The sequence below is a fragment of the Rhodamnia argentea genome, chromosome 11 (assembly GCF_020921035.1).
Source record: "Rhodamnia argentea isolate NSW1041297 chromosome 11, ASM2092103v1, whole genome shotgun sequence".
Lineage (NCBI taxonomy): Eukaryota > Viridiplantae > Streptophyta > Magnoliopsida > Myrtales > Myrtaceae > Rhodamnia > Rhodamnia argentea.
In genome coordinates this window covers 5,532,117-5,550,508 of record NC_063160.1, presented here as the reverse complement: position 1 = coordinate 5,550,508, position 18,392 = coordinate 5,532,117, and the positions used below count along the sequence as shown (strand labels likewise).

The 18,392-nt window shown below is 40.4% G+C and overlaps 4 protein-coding genes across 9 annotated transcripts; 2 read left to right on the top strand and 2 right to left on the bottom strand.

The window, feature by feature from the left end:
- Window positions 1–39: 39 nt before the first annotated feature.
- Window positions 40–1,253, top strand: LOC125312841 (secreted RxLR effector protein 161-like). Its single transcript, XM_048272459.1, has 2 exons — window positions 40–229; window positions 895–1,253. The coding sequence occupies exons 1-2, from the start codon at window positions 40–42 to the stop codon at window positions 1,251–1,253; spliced, it is 549 nt and encodes a 182-aa protein (XP_048128416.1).
- Window positions 1,254–4,977: 3,724 nt separating this feature from the next.
- On the top strand, window positions 4,978–8,371 carry LOC115739437 (uncharacterized protein DDB_G0290685-like). 5 transcript variants are annotated; one of them, XM_048272096.1, is made up of 2 exons: window positions 4,978–5,303; window positions 6,033–8,371. In XM_048272096.1, the coding sequence occupies exon 2, from the start codon at window positions 6,065–6,067 to the stop codon at window positions 8,126–8,128; it is 2,064 nt and encodes a 687-aa protein (XP_048128053.1). In that variant the 5' UTR covers window positions 4,978–5,303; window positions 6,033–6,064; the 3' UTR covers window positions 8,129–8,371. The 5 variants fall into 5 exon arrangements, with proteins under 5 accessions (XP_048128053.1, XP_030528394.1, XP_030528396.1 ...); XM_030672534.2 differs by having other exon boundaries at window positions 6,023–8,371; XM_030672536.2 differs by having other exon boundaries at window positions 4,978–5,432.
- Window positions 8,372–10,605: 2,234 nt separating this feature from the next.
- On the bottom strand, window positions 10,606–15,528 carry LOC115739440 (cytochrome c oxidase subunit 6a, mitochondrial). 2 transcript variants are annotated; one of them, XM_030672539.2, is made up of 4 exons: window positions 15,359–15,522; window positions 14,652–14,758; window positions 14,345–14,387; window positions 10,606–10,867 (listed from the first exon to the last, which is right to left on the bottom strand). In XM_030672539.2, exons 1-4 carry the CDS (start codon window positions 15,468–15,470, stop codon window positions 10,833–10,835), a joined length of 297 nt encoding a protein of 98 aa, XP_030528399.1. In that variant the 5' UTR covers window positions 15,471–15,522; the 3' UTR covers window positions 10,606–10,832. The 2 variants fall into 2 exon arrangements, with proteins under 2 accessions (XP_030528399.1, XP_048128055.1); XM_048272098.1 differs by lacking the exon at window positions 14,345–14,387 and having other exon boundaries at window positions 15,359–15,528.
- Window positions 15,529–17,686: 2,158 nt separating this feature from the next.
- Window positions 17,687–18,251, bottom strand: LOC115739372 (agamous-like MADS-box protein AGL61). Its single transcript, XM_030672415.2, has 2 exons — window positions 17,936–18,251; window positions 17,687–17,838 (listed from the first exon to the last, which is right to left on the bottom strand). The coding sequence occupies exons 1-2, from the start codon at window positions 18,249–18,251 to the stop codon at window positions 17,687–17,689; spliced, it is 468 nt and encodes a 155-aa protein (XP_030528275.2).
- Window positions 18,252–18,392: the final 141 nt, after the last annotated feature.

Genomic DNA, 18,392 nt, shown 5'->3' with positions numbered 1-18,392 from the left:
TTTGATGAAGCAAGACAAAATAAAATCTGGAGAGCCGCAATGGATGCAGAGATCAAAGCAATTAAGAAGAATGGTACATGGGAATTGACAGATCTTCCCGAAGGGCAAAAGACAATCGTAGTCAAGTGGGTATACAAGACGAAAATGAACAAGAATGGCGAGATTGAAAAGTACAAGGCGCTTCGTGGCAAAAGGTTACAAGCAGGAATTTGGAGTGGATTACAAAGAGGTGTTTGCGCCGGTTGTGAGACTCGATACAATCCGATTAGCGATTGCGCTAGCAGCACAAAATTCATGGCCCATCTACTAGTTAGATGTGAAGTTAGCGTTCTTACACAGTGATCTTCAAGAACAGGTATTTGTTCATCAACCTTCCGGATATGTCAAACCAAGTAATGAACATAAAGTCTATAAGTTGAAAAAGGCTTTATATGGGTTGAAGCAAGCTCCAAGAGCTTGGTACAGTAGGATTGATGCTTAGTTTTTTGAAGGATGGATTTACAAAATGTCCCTATGAGCATACGCTATTTATCAAGATTGGTCATGGTGGAAAATTGCTTCTAGTGTGTCTGTACGTGGATGATCTTATCTTCACGGGGAATGATAGTGTCATGATTGACACATTCTAGAAGTCTATGATGGAGGAATTTGACATAACCGATCTTGGGTTGATGCATTATTTTCTGAGCATTGAGGTAAATCAATCTAAAGCTGGAATTTTTCTATCTCAAAAGAAATATGTTCAAGAGATTTTAGAAAAATTTCAGATGAAGCATTGCAATTCGGTAACCAAGCCAACCGAGGTTGGATTGAAGTTATCGAAGGATCCCGATGGAAGAAAGGTAAATAGCACTTTCTACAAGCAAATCATGGGGAGTTTAATGTATTTAACAGCAACAAGGCCAGATATCATGCATCCCGTGAGCCTTATTAGTAGTTACATGGAGAATCCAACTGAAAAATATTTACAAGCTACAAAGCGAATTCTTCGCTACTTGAGAGGGATTGCAACTTTTGGGTTGTTCTACAAGAAGGGAGAAAAATCAGAGTTGCTTGGTTTCACCGATAGCGATTACGCTGGTGATATGGATGATCGAAAAAGCACTTCCGGTTATGTATTTATGCTTGGTTCGGGGGCTGTCTCATGGTGTTCAAAGAAGCAGCCAATTGTTACTTTGTCAACAATTGAAGCTGAGTTTGTGGCTACCACCTCTAGTGCTTGTCAAGCTTTTTGGTTAAGGAAGGTTCTTTGAGAACTTCAATTTACACAGAAAGATGCAACTACAATCTATTGTGACAACGGCTCAGCCATTAAACTCTCAAAGGATCCAGTTCTACATGGGAGGAACAAACACATAGATGTGAAGTACCATTTCCTGAGGGATCTCACGAAAGATAAAGTGATTGATCTTGTTTTTTTGCAGGAGTGAAGATCGGGTTGCTGATTTGTTCACCAAGCCTCTCAAAGTATCTACATATTAGAAGCTAAGAAAGCTTCTTGGTGTTTGTTCATTGGAAGTCGCAGGTTAAGGGAGGGCTGGTTCTAGTCTTTTAAACCGATTGTTTGCAACATCGCTTTAAGGGAGGGTGTTGAATTAGTCAAAGTATTTGTTTGTTTTTTCAATAAAGCCTAGTTGGTTGTCCTAGTTTATAGGAATCTACTGCAGCATGTTTGTTGCTACACACACGTTCGGGATAGTGGGTAGATAGTTCAGCATAGTGGGTCAATTATTGTGGCTATTTTTCCGGGATTTTTTGTTGGTGTAATGCCTATCTAAAAGGCTAAGTTGTTATTCAATTAGTGTGTACAAAGGCAGTAAGTATTTTTCACGAGTGTGCACTCTCTTCTCTCCAACTCCCTTTTATGTATTTTTTAGTGCTTGCAAAGCACAACCAACTTCTGCACTTTTTCCGTAACAACAACTCGACCCACGTAATAGGTGAACTCTGAATCAGAAATATACGATGAAACCGGAAGAGGGTGAAGGTGAGGATGCGTCGTCATTTGAGGAAGAGGAAGAAGAAGCCAAACGCAAGTTTCGGAGGCCACCGTGCAAGCTCATCCCTGGAGGCAATGACAACTCCATCAACCGCCACTGCGTACTCCTCTAGCAGCTCCGCCATCATCATCCTCGATTCGAGTCTATGCAGCAACGTCCTTCTCTGTTCACATGTGGGACGCTTCAAATTCCGGAACGAAGACGGGTCTTTGTTGAGAGTTTGAACCTTCGGGGGAAGCTATGGAGGCGCCTATCATGTCCATATATATGTAGAGAGAGAGAGCAAGCGGCGGCGGGTGGCGGCGGTGGACCAGAAGTGGCAGTGAGCGGCGGGCGAGCAACGGCGGCCGGGTGGCGGTGACGGGCGGGGGTAGTTGACGAGAGGAGGCTATGGGTGGCGATAGTCGGCAGCCCAGGACCCAACCCAAATACAATGATGACTTAATTTTTCATGGATCGAAAATGGGTCGAAAATGGATTCCGTGTGGGTTCTATATATAACCCATTTTTTTGACCCATCAGATTTAACTTCAATTTTTTAGACCCATTATTACTGGCCCTCTAAAAGCTAACAACCCATATAGAACCCATTTATTCAAAATATGAGTAAAAAATGGGTCTTGGACCCATATTGACACCTCTAGTCTCACCCTACATCAACAGTTCCATTCTCGGTCAAACGTTTTTATCTCTTGCATTTCACTGGGTTTGATCTCCCTCTCTTTCCCTTTAGAAAGAACAACAAGCAGGTGATTAAATTGAAAAGAAAGTGGAATGTGTGAAGAACGATAGAGTTTCTAAGGTGTTTGCTAAAATGTACAAATGAGTATTTAAGACGAAAAGAGTGTCATATGATACCACAACTTTTGAGAAATTTTGGACTAAAGTGTATAGATGCAGATGCTTCTATTTTATAGTTAATAAGAAGAGATCGAAGATCTTTCGAACAGGTGTAGTGGTGTGTCCTTCCATGCGACATACTTCCACTCTCCCATACTAACGGCCACTACAAGATCGCAATCCACTAGTAATCTTAAAGAAGTCGTAGTCCGTAGAACATGTTGCTTCTACTTGAAACTCAGTAGATACGCTCTACAAGCAGTTCTTTTAACCGTTGATTCCATTAAGTAGTCTTTCCATCTTAAAGCTAACCATAGAAGCTATCTCCGGGCAAGTATCCGTTGGGCTCACTTCCCTGCTCCACAGACCTACAAACTGCACGTCCAGTCTTCTGTTGATGAGCACAGCAAAAGATTTCCAGAGATTAAAAAAGCTTCTACTTCTACAAGATGCCTGACTCTCCGAATGCTTGCACAACAGAGAGATGTTCCGATTTTTCTCGCTATAGTTGACTTGACTTCGAAGAAATGCTAGAACAACGGCCAAATGACGAGTAGGGATCGGCATCTCGATTAAACGTTTCTCTTACATCGTCAAAGAGCAGTCAGTCGGGATATTTGAAATGAATTCTGTCTAGTCAATTTTGAGTATTCCGTTCTGTGGATCCGGACCTTCAAACTGGTTTACTAGACCTCAATTCAAATCAAATCGAACTGAGAGAAGATTTGGGTCTCCTTATCCAGGAACATAGAAGCAAGTAACACGCCTTCTACTTCGTCTGCAGCGAGAGTTGCTTCGTCACAGGTCTTTGCAGTCTTTTTAACACTTCACACTGAAACTGACTTATTCACCTTCTACATTCTCGTCCTTCCAAGCATGTTGGGCTCTTCTGGTTCTGCAAAGCCATGCACCTTCTACTGGTCCATCTAAGCTTCGATGGTTACCTTGTTCTACAGGTTGTTCACCTTCTGGTGGTCCATCCAAACTTTCAACGATTCCCTCGTTCTGCAGGTTGTTGCTCCATCAAGCTTTGAACACCCTTCGCGGCCAACACGTTGTTTACCTTCTGCAGAGGCCGAGAACTACTAGCGCTCATTAGCACTCCGTATACATATAACCTGAGCATCTATAAGCTGGTTCTACACAACCAACGCACATGTCAATAGCATTTGATTATTATGTCATCTTCGAAACAACGTTATGGATTTGCCCTACATAGCGACTTGAAAGAGTTGAGTTTCCTAATTATAGACCAATAGGAAAATGCTTACCCTGCTTTGAGACTTCTACCATTGAATTTAGGTCGGACGCCTCCAATTTACCCTCAACTAGAGGCTTCGAAGGAAGAAAACTTGGACTCGATGCCTTTCAAGAATTATTGTAAGAGATGTGCATTTACATAGGCAAATAATGAAAAGGGGGTGCATATATAGGGCATGAGATGTATTTGAAAATGAGATCTAGAGCCAGCTGACTGATATCGGGGACCAAAGCATCATATACTTCCATGGTCCTCTTCTTCCTCGGCTTTTTTCAAGAGATAAATGCAAGGAGATAGGTAAGGAATCAACGTCAGAATTCGCGGTCACTAGGTGAAACTGTTCGACTCTGACTTTCCCACGATAAGAGTTACTTCCCACTTAATCTGACACAATTAAACCTATCATAGAATTAAAAATATGTCTATATTTACATAACACCACATATTTTAGAAATGTTAGGCGCGATTTCAATTAATCTAATCTCGGGTTTTGCGCAGACTTGATTTCATTCCTATGGCGAGATCCCAGTAAATGTCTTAGTGACAGATTTTATTTTCGAACAGCCAAGGACCAAACATGTTCGTTCGAGCTCCCACGTGGCGTAACATCGGGAGAATGTTTATGGACAATAAGAGATCATTAGTAAGTCAATTAATATTCTATAGCACAGAACGGAAATTTTACACATCCTACGGTTGACTTCTTGACACGTGTATAGATCCCAGCCGGCCAGTTCCTACATCTAAAATATTAACGGCGCTCTTCTCTTTTTAACACTTCAATGTCGGCGAACCTTTCACGATAATTTTTCAGAAAAAAAAAAAACTAAAAAGAGAATCCGGAGCGGTGTGCCATACGACGCCGTTTCGATGCTGGGGGTGCTCAGACAGAGAACCAGTCATGTCCTGCCGTTTCGATGTCGTCCTCATCATTTTTAGGAGTCAGAACTAAATTAGAAACGAAAAGATCCGATGAATTCTTGGAAGTGGCGGTGACCGGTGAGTGGTGTGATTTCTCCTTTATGAAGCAGCAAGCTGCAGCTTCAATTTGTGGCCTTGGTAGTTCGCTCGGCGATTTCTTCTTCCTCAGATCCAAATCTCGCAGTCAAAGCGAAAACTCCGTTCTTTCTGTACGAGAAAAGACACCCCAACTCGACCCCTTCGATCCCAAGCGACTGTGACCTTTCCCAATTTGAGTGCATATAAAGCACCCTTTTTTTCCCATCTCCCCAAATCTTGGATTCGCCTTAAAGTATTCTCATTGCCCGCAGTTTTCTGCCTTTTAAGTCCATATAGTTGTATTGAATATACAGGGCTAGTTCGTCATTTGGGTAAGTTCTGTTTCCTCTCTGGATTTCGCCCTCGAAGTAGATCTCTTTATGTCAATGTAGATTTGTTTGGTTTTCTTGGTTGCCCCGGGTTTTGCTCGAGTGAGATCTGCTTATCCCCATTTTATTTGATTCGATGATGGTCAAGTGGTATTTGTGAATGTTGGGTCTGTTGCTGTAGCTTCAGTATACTTGGAAATGGGGGTTTTGTTCAGCTTTTTGATTGGGGCTTGATTGGGACTTTCGGTGGTGCAAACGTTGTTTTAGTTGGTATTTCAAGAAAAATGCTTACTTGTATTGTAGATTCGTGTTCTTCCTGTGAATTTTTGGTCAGTTCTCGTGTGAATGTAAATTTTAAAGTGGGTTGTCTCTTAAATGCTTATTGAGGATGGTTTTGGTCATACCTAGCATATGTCCATTGAAAATCTGTTTGTTTTCGCATTTCTTCCCTGTGCTGGGGAGTTCATTAGTGTGATCTCTCGAAGATGGACTACGAATTTGGACTGCATTTGTTTATGCTTTGCTAAATCGTCATGAAGTTGTTACGAACACCCTGAGAAGCAAACCGTTTATCCATTTTGTGGTATTGGCAGGTTTTTGCAGACGAATATTCTCGAGATTGAAGAGGATTCGAGATGTTTAGGCTTTCACCTCGCAGAAGTCAGAGGTCGAAAGGCTTCAAGGTCAAGCATGCTTTGCAGATCCTTCTTCTACTCGGCATCAGCATCTGGCTTCTGTACCAAGTGAGGCATTCGCAGAATAAGAAGGCGGAGTATGACCAAAGTGCAAAAGCAGCGAATGATGTTGTGAAATTTGGGAGAAAAGACCTCAATCCTCAAGTAGAGGAAACTGCTGTTAGAGACGTCGGCAATAAGGAGGATGAAGAAGAGGACGAAAATAGGAATGACCAAGATCAAAGCAAGTCCGAAGAGAGTCTTGGCTTAGGGGGGGATAGTAATGATGAGATTCAAGAGCATCAAGATCAATCTGGGGTTGGAGCTGAGAATAGAGAGGATTCCTCAGATACTGAGAAGGCGAGCGAGGAAAGGACGGAGGATCTGAATGAAGCGAGCAAAGAGAAAGAAGACAATGAACCCCAAGACAGGAAAGATGAGATGGAAGGTGGGGAAAAGGTGAATAGTGAGGTCGTAGAAAACAGCGGTGCTGCAGAGGAAAGTGTAGAGGATGGCCAACAAAAGGAGAGTAAAGATGAAGGGGAAGGTAAAGAAAACCAGACCGAAGATGGTAAAATTCAGGAAGTGAGTTATTCAGACAATCAGGTCGATGATGGAAATGGAGAACATAATGCGGGAGCAAGGGAGGAACACTACAAAGGGGATGATGCTTCCAGTGCAGTTGCCCATGAATCCGATAATGCAGTAACTGGGCAGAAGACAGATGATTTGGAACATTCGGACAAGCAAGAGAACTCAGAACATGAAGAGAATAAATCAGATACCTCTGAAGTTGCTGAGGATCATCAACATGAAACAGGTCATCTCAGTGAAGATAATACAACTGAGAATTCTGTTTCTTCTGATGCAGAAGTCCAAAAGGAGGGTTCAGCAGATAGTAACCAGGGGGGTTCGGAGGATAATACCCACCATAGCTCCAGTGAAGCAAGAGAATCTGATGAAGTGAAGACAGAAACAACAGAATCGGCACAGCTGAACAGTATGGAATCCACAGGTACAATGGGACAAGACAGTGCTGCCCAACAAAATGAAGAAACAAATCATAAAGAATCTAATGAAGATTCTACCCAACAAGATGTACAGTCTGAGAAATCTGATTCTGGGGCAGGCAATGAGCATTCCAGTTCTGGAGCAACGCCTTCCACTACAAGCAATGATGGAGTTGGCAGTACAACGGGACAAGATGCTGCTGCCCAACAAAATGAGGATACTATTCATAAAGAATCTCATGAAGATTCTACCCAACAAGATGTACAGTCTGACAAAGCCGATTTAGGGGCTAGCAATGAGCATTCCACTTCTGGAGCGACGCCTTCCACTACGAGCAATAATGGAGGTGGAGATAATGGAGGATTTGCAGATTCTTCTGGAAATTCTGAACAAACTGTTGAAAGCAATGGATCAGAGGATAAGGGTTCAGTGCCTGTTGACACAAATCAAAACGACAGTGCTCAAGGTGAAAAGGCCCAAGATAGCGTTGAAACGGAAAAAGTACAGGAGAATGTTATGACATTGAAACAAAACGAGAATTCAGATGCTAGTGCCAAGGAAGGCTCTTCGGACTCCTCGACTCAGCAAGGGAGCAATGATTCCCCGGACAACACTAATAATGCTGAAACAGGCCAGAGTGAGAACGCCACCAATGATCAGAGCAATGCGGATGAAAATGCGAAACCACAGGACAATACAGGTGCTGGCCAAACGGAAGAAGCTAGCTCTAGCAATTCTGCAAATCATCAAGGGAATAATGATGCATCCTCGAACATGAATGATAACAACAATGCTGGCTCTACTGGCAATAGTGATGCTGATCAGCAAAATTCCTCAACCTCTGAAGAAAAGAAAGAAACAGAGGCAAACACTAATAGTGGTGCTGATGCAGCCCAGACTGATACGGTGGATCCATCAATCTCTCAGGAAATGAAAGAGGCCCGGACAGATTTGGGGACCCTACCAGACACGGGGAACGAAGGAACTAACAGTAAGGACGCAGCAGCAGAGTGAGGTCAAGTCTCCTGTGAAGATGTTTTCTATCTGTTGGTTCCATTCTAGGTGATTGCTGTTGTATTACTATTTTTGAGGTTGGTGGAGCAACTGTAAGGTTCTTTGAATGTTTTGTGCTATCCGGATGCAATGTGATATGATTATCACGTCTCTCTGTAATTCTAGTATGAGGAAGTTAGGAAAAGTAGTTACATGTGATGGAATAATCTGCGATATCAAAGCTATAATCTTTGTTTGTGAATGGTACTTTGCTGAGGTTCCGCACAAGTTTGTGCACCTTATTTTAAGTCCTGAACTCCTGTAAGTTAAAAACTCAATTAGTGTGAGGCACTCCCATCGCCAACTTGCCAGGAAAAGATGTTGGTCAACTTGTGGGAGTTGAATTTCGCATCTATGATACTAGCGTCCTCATCCCTTTAATCAGCTCCTTTACCAGCAGGGCCACAATGCCTATTGGCGCCAAGGCTTCTCTTGAGTGGGTTTATGATTAGCTTTGACTTCATCTCATTTTGTCATCTCATAAGTTAGGGCGGTCTCGTGTTTGTAGTTATCTTTTTTCCCTGGCCGAAGTGTTTATTAGTGTTCTGCTCTGTAGAAAAGGAGAAAAGGTGCATTTAGCACTCTGACATCAGCAAGTTTGAACTGTGGAGTGTGGTTATTGATTTGTTAGTGTGAGCTTATTTGGGTTTGGCTAATGGATTTTGCCTTTGACTGTCTAGTCATGGCTTCCGAAGCTCTGAACACCAAAATATATGCGTGAAGGCAAACTTTTTGTCGTCTAAGAGATGATTTTGTCGTGTCGAGCGAGGGCTTGTTTATCTGGAGGATTTGTTTTTATCGTTAATTTGGTCCCTAGCATGATTCTAGAGCACGAGCAAAAATTATTTCATATAATTAAAAAGTAGGGGAGGGGCGATCGGTGCTAGCGATTTCCTCTTGGTCTTTATCATAAGGGTATATAAATTATGACATGTTCAGTTTGAGCCATAATGACTCCGCATCAATTGCGATCAAAAGTCCGAGGTCGGCAAAAATGAGCAGAAAACATGAATCCTCCGCTGCCGGGATGATCTACATGCTTTGCATGCTTGCCGAGATTCTAGCGTACACGATACAATACAATGCAGACACTAAGAGGGGAAAAAAAAAAAAGGTAACAATACAATGAAGTTGGTCATGTCCACGAGAAAATTTTACACACTCATGAGATATTATTAACCACCTAAGCCGATCATTACATGATAAGTATCATAAATTTGCTTATTTTGTTCTAAATTCAGGGAAGTTGACATTCAGTAAGTGATTTTGACGGATGAAAATATCACACTCTGAGGGTAAGTTTGTTTCACGAACAGCTCAAAATTTTGAAAACATTTTTTGAAAAATGATTGGTTGTTTCAATTAGAAAAATAAGTCAATAAAAAATATTTTCCTTATCGACAATAATTTATGCCTTACTATTTTCGTGGGGGACGAAAATATTATTCATCTACTAATTTAGAAGCGATACAAACGATCGAAATAAATGTTTTTTTTTTTTTTTTTTCACGAGACGGACACATCCTTAGTGCACCTAGAAGCTATTTAGTTCGTCATCAGGTTTCATGCTGCAAAAAAAAAAAATAACATAAGGCTCGGCTTAACTCCATACTCATGCTGGGGTGTGGGTTGTGTTTCTGTACCTTGTGATCATGTATTGTATTCTCTCACTTGATCGTTCGTAAGCGTATCCATCAAGCACCAAAGAAGAAAACACTCTCACCTCCTTCCTCCCTCTCCTTTCTGTGTCACCTCACGAGCTCGTAGTTGAACAATGATCTCCGGCCAGCCACCCTCATGCCTGATGGCGTGTCAAGTCAAGCCAACCGCAGTCGGCTTTAGCCAACACTCCGAGTCTCCGACACAGCCACTCCCATAGTGTCGCCACTCCTCCACCATTATTTAAAAAAAAACAAAACAAAACAGTCACCCCCGCTCTCTCTCTTCTCCTCGCTTGTCCCCATCTCTAGATGACCATGCTGACTCCATCGTCAGGCAAGGTGCTACCGTTGAATCTGGTGATGGCGACAAGCCGAGATTTGAGGCTCAAAGTGAGCCCAAGCTTCCTATCTCGTCTCTGCTTTGGATATGGGTAGGACCTGAGCTACACAGATATGATCCGCCTAGATCAAAGGTTGAGCTGGGTCGCCAAAGGCCATTCCTGGCAGTGTGGCAGCCGTCCTTGATCCCCAGCCTCGACTATTGTTGAGGTGGAAAAGGGGAAGAGAAGAGAGTTAGACACGAGTACAGGGAGATCCAAGGCAGTCTGTGGTCACTATTGTGCTTGTAGGAATTATGAAATGCTGAGGAATTGTCAGCTACGTAGGGGGCGAGGGAAGGCACAGTCGGTGGTAGAAGTTCTGCTCGAGTCTCTCAATCTCAACCCATCAACCGTATCTACTTCAGGAAAAACAATTTATTGACAACAAATCCAGGAATTCAAACGAATATAATCCGCCACATCCATCAAACTTTATTGAACAACCTGGGGAAGTGCGATGAATGCAGAAACAAGATCCTGAAAGGCAAAGGAAATTCCCAATTACATGATCCACACACCGCACGACTCATGGCAATGTGCATCAAAACTCAAGATGTGTGAGCAAAGGAATTAGCTAAGCAAGGGTGACTTCCAAACAGATCCATGTTGCTGCTACTCGTGATCTCAGTGGTGCTTGACTTCAAAAAGTCCATCAGGACCTGAAAACACACAAAAAAATACTGTAAGGGAAAAGCACACACTAGGATTCCTGAATCGAGACACCAAAAAGGAGTAACCATCTGCAGCCATGCCACATTACTCATTTGACAAGAACAGAAACTTAAATACAAAGGAAAAAAGAAAGCTAAATCCTCAGTACAAATGAAAAAAAAATTAGGTTCAAGATAGAGACCCTTCACATCGACAGGACAAATCGAAAACTTCAATGGAGCAACAAAGAAACAGAAACATACATCCTCGTGTACATACATTATTTATCCAGCTTCTAAGACCTCTTTTAAAATAATGCCCTTGCACATGCACATCTACGTACCCACCAAGGTCCAGACAAGTGAATCAGGATCCTAATACAACTATTTCTTCTTCTGTCACCGTCACAAAGATCGAAGACAGAAAGATATGGACATCATGGAGAACAGTTCAATGATTCTATCTCACAGCATAACAGAGAGTAATAAATCCAAAGCTCGGATTCCAAGTTTCCCAACTTTGTTATCACTAACCAGCACTAGCTGAGAGAATTCCAATAATTTGATATACAAGCAAAAGGTTGGTGGTTTCTTTGGAAGCATTAAGTTCATTCGAATATTACTTTCAAAGATATGAAATCAAAGCAATCTGCCAAGAGACAACTCATAAGACAATCCAGTGAAAGTTTGACTTTCACTTACTAAAAAGTTTTCCACAATCAAGTCAACAATGTTTAATTTGATAACCTAGATAGGACCATTCAGACGTTCCATTTTAAGATCAGATCAAAGTCCAATAAAATGTAGCAGCCAAGAAGCAAAATATTATCACAGATCGATAAGTAACATTTCCTGTGGTACGTGTATTCAATGCTCAAGAATGTAAGTTAGTGTATGTGCGTGCATGCAGGGCGCGTGTTTCTGTGTGTGTGTGTGTGTGTGTGTGTGAGAGAGAGAGAGAGAGAGAGAGAGAGAGAGAGAGAGAGAGGTGTTTTAGTAAGAGTGTGACAAAGCTGAGATAAGGAGGATCACACTTAAAAGTACGAGAGAAACCACAGCGGGAAAGGGCTAGCTTTTGGTAAATAGTCCGAGCAATATTAACAGAAGAGAAGGTGTTCATCGAGTAACAAAGATAAAATATCTCTCAGTTCATGGAGAAAGAAGCATGGGGAGAGATCTGGATCTTGGGCTATGACTTGATCAATCAACCAAACGGATGCACCAAAGTATGGCAATGATGACATTCTAAATATTCAAAAGACTGGATTCTCATCCTTAACAGGAAGAGTTTGTTTTGTATTTTCTGACTATTCAATTCAATGCCCACATGAGCCATTCATAGTTGTTTCAACCAGAGAGATTTATGGAGAATAGATGTTAACTTCATTTTGGTTTCACGCACTTCATTGGCCCAGTTGTAGGAGAAGAATTGAAGGAAAAAAGAGAGTAACAGAAACTAATACAAGTGACAGATCAACCTTCCAACTATTAATCCTACACATAATCTCAACTAAAATAACACTTTTGTTGATCTGCTGAGGATGTACACTTTTACCTGATTTTGATTTACCATCCAACACACCTATGCAAGCCCCTTTTTCAGAGGAGTGGAGGAAAAGAGGGGGGGGCAAAGATGGAACATGCTAGAAACTGTATCGAATCCCCTATGAAACTCAGTAATAGGAATTCATAACCAAAACACAACCAATTACCAGCAGTAAATTATTTAGGAGGACATCAAAATCTCAAGCAAGAAAATAAGCACTTCCATGTACCTTTCCCCAATCCAGTTCCTTCTTTGTCAGTCTTAAAAGAAAAAGAAAACACCTATCAATGCAGACCACTTTTCTGTTAAAAAGTGCCCCAATGGCACTTCCAAAGGAGCTGTTTAAAGAAAGATTCTATTTTCCACTGTACCATTTTTCTGGTATCCTGTTTAATCGACACCTTGGACATTGAAATATTCCTACGAAGTATGCTTAACAAGTACCCGAGAGACACTCGTAAAAGCTGAGAGTAGGTTCTCTTCAGGTACAAAAAGAAAATCAACATTGGATACCCCTTCTGTCTGACTTTCCGTTTTCAAATAGCAATTACACGAAACTAGTTGAAGTGCCATTGCCCGTATATGAAGAACCTAGTTGTTCGATCCTTGGAATTGAAATATTCCTATGAAGTAACGCTTAAAAAGTACCTGAGAGACACTCACAAAGCCTAATGTGAAAAACCGAAATTCAAGAGAAAGTGCGTGGATACGGGAAAAAAACAAAAAACTAAGCATGCTAAACAAGGTAGTCTTAGAAAGTAACCACAACCTCGAGGCTAGTTTTGCTACCACGGTATCAGCTGAAAAGATCCAACTGGATCACAAGGAGTCTTAACTTCTAAAGAAAAACTCATGCAGATTCAATTTCAAGATACAAGCCTGACAAACTGATAACTTAGTTCTTATCGTACATTCAACTAAACTAATGGGAACTGCAACTGAGACCTCTTAATTAAATGTTAGCTTCCTGAAAAAATAAGGCTACAAATTACTTGCTTCACAAAGTTGACGATTTCAGTAACCAAAAACTCTTGCAGTTGCAGATTCTATGGCATTACTTATGAGACACTACATCATAACCACTCAAAAGTTAGCCCGAGAACATTTACTTCAATGAACCAGCATATTACATGACCCTTAAGCCTAAATTGAAATTTCCAAGGGGGGATAGCAATGCTCTGAGCAGGGCCAAGTTTCACCAAAATGAATAAACCATCCATAATTGCACAGGGAGGCAACCTAGGAGATAACAATCAACCCAGTTTCAATTTTTCTAAGCATATAGGAAATGATATCTGGTCAGCCGAATACTCTTCACAGAAGACTTGTTCCATTTTTCCACGACAAAACTGAAACAAGTAATGTGCCCAGACAAGCTACATTAACTATCATCTAGTTCAAAATATATTTGGTCTCATTTCCATTTTCACATTCGCAGTCGACATCAACCTAGTTGCTAGTAAAACACATCTTAATTTGCCTCAACATTCCTAGTATAGGAAATATTGATATCAGTTCATTTGTGCTAAAACAGTGACTTCAATTCTACATATGCCTCCTACATAATATCGAAACCTAGTTACAACCATCACATTTAAAAGGGTAACAGCCTACGGTTCCACGTTTACAGTGTTGAAAGTTAAATAGCACGTGCCTAATCTTAAGATATTGCAAAAATTGCTGAAGATGCAGAATAAAAAATACAAGGTTTCCAATAAAAAGCAATTATTAATATTCCCCAGTTAAAAATTAAATAGATATTCTAATATACAATCTGACAAACAAGTAAAAATCCATAGGGCCATATAGGTGCTAATAAGACAATACATATAAAGAAGAGCCATATTTGATATTATACATTAATACATTAGGTCTGCACATATGAGTTACCACACCAAGAAGAATTAGATTAAGTTAGCAACACGACGAATCATACATACCCCATGGAAACTCTTTATTGCGGATGTGCAAGTATGGGTACGGCTGCAAAACATGTCAACGAAACAGACTCTGTAAGCCCCACCACAACTATATTTCATTGGAAAAAAAAAGAAAAAAAGAAAAGTGCTTTGCAAAATTGATCTTTGAGAATAAAAAGCCCCGAATAAGCATAAGAAACATCAGAACTTATAGCAGGAAAAGAAAGTTGTCCAACTACTTTTGTCAAATATACAAGACTCTGGAAACCTTGAAAAAAAAAAGTACAATAGGCACAGTGGGAGTTGATTTCTAGGAAAGAACGCTTACGGGAGGCTCTTCGTGATGAGGATGTCCCTTGGACAGGTTATAAATAGCCAAAATCGAGCATGTCACAATACCTGCATATGTCACCTTCTCCCACTTCGCCATCTCACCTATTAGGGGAAAAAATAAAAAAAACTAGTAAAACCGAATTCACCATTGAGCACTATAGCCAAAAATTGCAACAGCTTCAGATAACAGGTCGCTGTCCATCTTTCTCTACATTCAAATAGAAACCTTTCAGCTTCAAATTTTTGTAAAGGAACCATTTCACTACGCTCCAGAATTTCTAGATACGCAGACCACATTCTTCAATCTACATGTTCTTATCCACAGAAAGAGCATTTAAGCTTCATAACTGATGGGAGTCAAAAAAGGAAGACAAGATGTCAAGAAACCGAGAATGATGGGAAAAAGTTCCGCTTTCACATGTCAATCATAAGGTCCCTAATTCCGTCACTCAAAAGAAGAAAGGATCATCTACACATCTCCACCACATGTATGAGGGAATTCAACTACAGCAACCCGGAACCCCAACGTCAAATCGAGTCCCCATGAATCAAACTCTAGAATCACACCCAAACGAAAGGTGGATAAGCCGCACCAAGAAATCGGACAATCGAACCGAAATCTACAAATGAGCACCGAAACACCAAATCCACCTGAACAACAATTGAACATAGAGAGAGAGAGAGAGAGAGAGAGGAGCATACGCTCATCGTCATGAGCAGAGGAAGCGAAGTTGCGCTTGGGGACAGAGGAGGGACGTGAGCCACCACGAAGAGAGCTTCGGAGAAGAGCAGATCGCACCGTAGCCATCGCCATTTCTTTCTCAACCCTTTCCTTGGAAAACCACTTTGAGACGCCCCACCGTTTGGCTGGACCCTCTCGTTTATACTCGTCTTTGCAATTGCCAAGAGAAGATTAATTTTTTTAATGACACAAATGATCTCTCAATTTTAATTCAATATATAGAAAAAATTGAAATTCAATAAATTTTTTAATTTTTTCTAGACCTTTGATTTATATTCAACTTAATTCCTAAACAATATCAACCGTTCAATTTTTAATAGTATTTTTTCAAATTTTTTATTTTTATTTTTATTTTTTTCCTTTTTTTATCTTTTATTTTTTTTCTATCTTCTTCCTCTAGCCGATCGCCGGATTTTAGCCACCAGCCAATGGAGAGGAGCGGCGAGGCTCGGCCTTGCATAACCATGGCAAGGGCGAGGTCAAGCCTCTCCAATTGCTGATAAAGTCGACCATGCCCGTGGTCGGGTAGAGGAAGAAGGTAGGGAAAGGGAAAAAAAAAGGGAAATTGAAAAAATCAATGAAAAATTCAAAAAAAATATTCTAATATTATTAAAAATTATTCACATCAAAGTCGGTAAACTGTTTGTGCCCAGCCGGTGCCACCATTAGCAATTTCCAATTAAAGTTGATCGGATGAACTAAATTGTCACAAATGCAAAAGTTTTAAGACTCAATTAGAAAAATAAAAGGTTTAGTACTGAATTGGCATAATTTCAATAGGTTTAGCATTTAAATAAATAAAAAATAGGTAACTCTTTGAAGTTATGCCGCTCCCTTCTCCCGATTTAGATTTATGTTTAGGTTAAGGGATTTTACTCTCCCGAACTAAATCTAGATATAGATTTAGGAATTTCCTATAGGTATTTGATCCGTGCTCTTTCAACATACTGATATTGATGTTATACTTGGCGATGGAGATGGGGGCCTCGAACCTAGATGCGCACCGCAAGCCGTTGCAACTAGTGTTGAATTTCTTGGTTTGTGCTCATCACTGAATTAGATGATCGGTTGCCAAAATTTTATAATGAGATATCAATAGATTATACTTTTAGCTGCAGAATATGTTTTGTTATTTGCTTTCAGTTATTTGCTTTTTTTCCTGGGAGCTTGAAAGCATTCTACAATCTCTCGAATATTATCTTGACTAATGAATAGAATCTTTCTTTCGATAGAAAAAAAATAAAAATAAAAATAAAAATAAAGGAAGGGATAATTGCGCAAATGATCTTTAACATTTGATCAAATCTACAATGTCATATCTAGATTGAATTTGTGCAATATGGTCTCTAAACTTTGGCTCATTGTGCAATTTCGTCCATAGACTTTAATGAATTCTGAACTATTGTCAAATATCAATTTTACTCTCTTTACTATATAAAAATATTTAAAAGTTTAGGGACTAAATTAAACATTGAACCAAAGTTCAACGACCACATTAGACAAAATAAAAGTTTATGGACACCATTACACATGAGATATTGTAAGTGAATTGAATGAGATGCAGACATTTAGTTTCAAGTGTGGGGTTCAACTCCCGTACTTGTAAAGAGAAAGAGTTAAAGTGAGAGAGAGATGAGATTTAGAGTAGGGCAAAAGGATAAATGTTTCACGTGTAGATTAAGTAACTAAATTGTTCATACCACGTAAAAGTTTTGGCTAGATTTATTGCACTTTGAAATGCACATGCTGTGAAGGTGTATGACCATGAGGCTTGTGGTTTGAAAGAGACAAGACCTCGTAATGTAAGTATAAGTTTTAAGTCGTTTTTTTTTTTCATAAGGTCCGAAACGAAACCCCAATGTTACAAGCTTTTATGTAATGGAAAAATTATGAAGTAAATTGTATTTTATAATCATAAGGGAACCTACTTTAAGTACCTAAATCCCAAGTACATGAAAATCACCAATATAATAGACCAATTAAGACACACGTCAAAGCCCCTGATCAATAGGTTCAATGTGGCATCTTTGCATTGGGTCATTAGAAGCATAACTCGTGTTATTTGGCTAATCCAGATTTATATATTTGTTGCTTCAACGCTAGTTGTATTCTTGGAAAAATTTGCTATCGTGACGCTATACCTAAAATAGAAACTTAAAAAAAAAAATAACATTTTTATTAGTGTGTCCTCAAGGCTTCTCTCCAGTTAAAGAGGAGAGATTGACTTAATAATGTAAAAGCACAATAAGATGCGGCAACCATCTCTCCCCTAGTTCGCCTAGAATCGATTACTCGCCAACTTTTACTTCGCGAAGATCAGAGTGTTCATCATCAGTTTGACTAATGACAGAAGCATCGATAGCTTTTGCGAAAGGAGCCGAACTTGAAGCTTCTAATGCCACGAGCTCCATCCTTCTTTTGTCCACCTTTCCCTTGAGATCTGCCAGCGCCTTCTTTAACACAATTAACCGGTCGAAGCTGAGGTTTTGGATTTCCGGAGGCTTAATATGTTGTAGCTCCTTTGCCCGTTTCTTTACAGCTTTCAGTTTGCTTGAGCACATCTGCATATTGCTTGTTCAGTTCAGCTAGGGTTTGGACTCCATTAGTTTGAGCCTGTTGAGAAGCAGCCGTCTCTGGATGCTCAAACCTGTCAAGGACTGCACCCATAGAAGGGTGTCCAAAGGAGAAAGGCTTGCCGCTAGGAGAGAAGAGAATAATGGCCATCTCAGCGGCACAAAGAGTGCATAGTTCCCTTGCTTTCTTGAACAGCCCCGGTCGACGATTCGAGAAGGCAACTTGCCGCGCATTAGCACCCTCGATCGTCTCTCTCACTCCAGTTGTTTTGCCCTTCATTGTGCACGCTGCAAAATCAATGTAATTTTCAGCTTCCAATGCGAGAATAGTGAAAAGATGTGCCCATTTATAAGGTTTTACTGGCCAAATGAATGCTGCAAATAATGCACCTACTCCCTCTTTAATTGGCAATTCTGATTT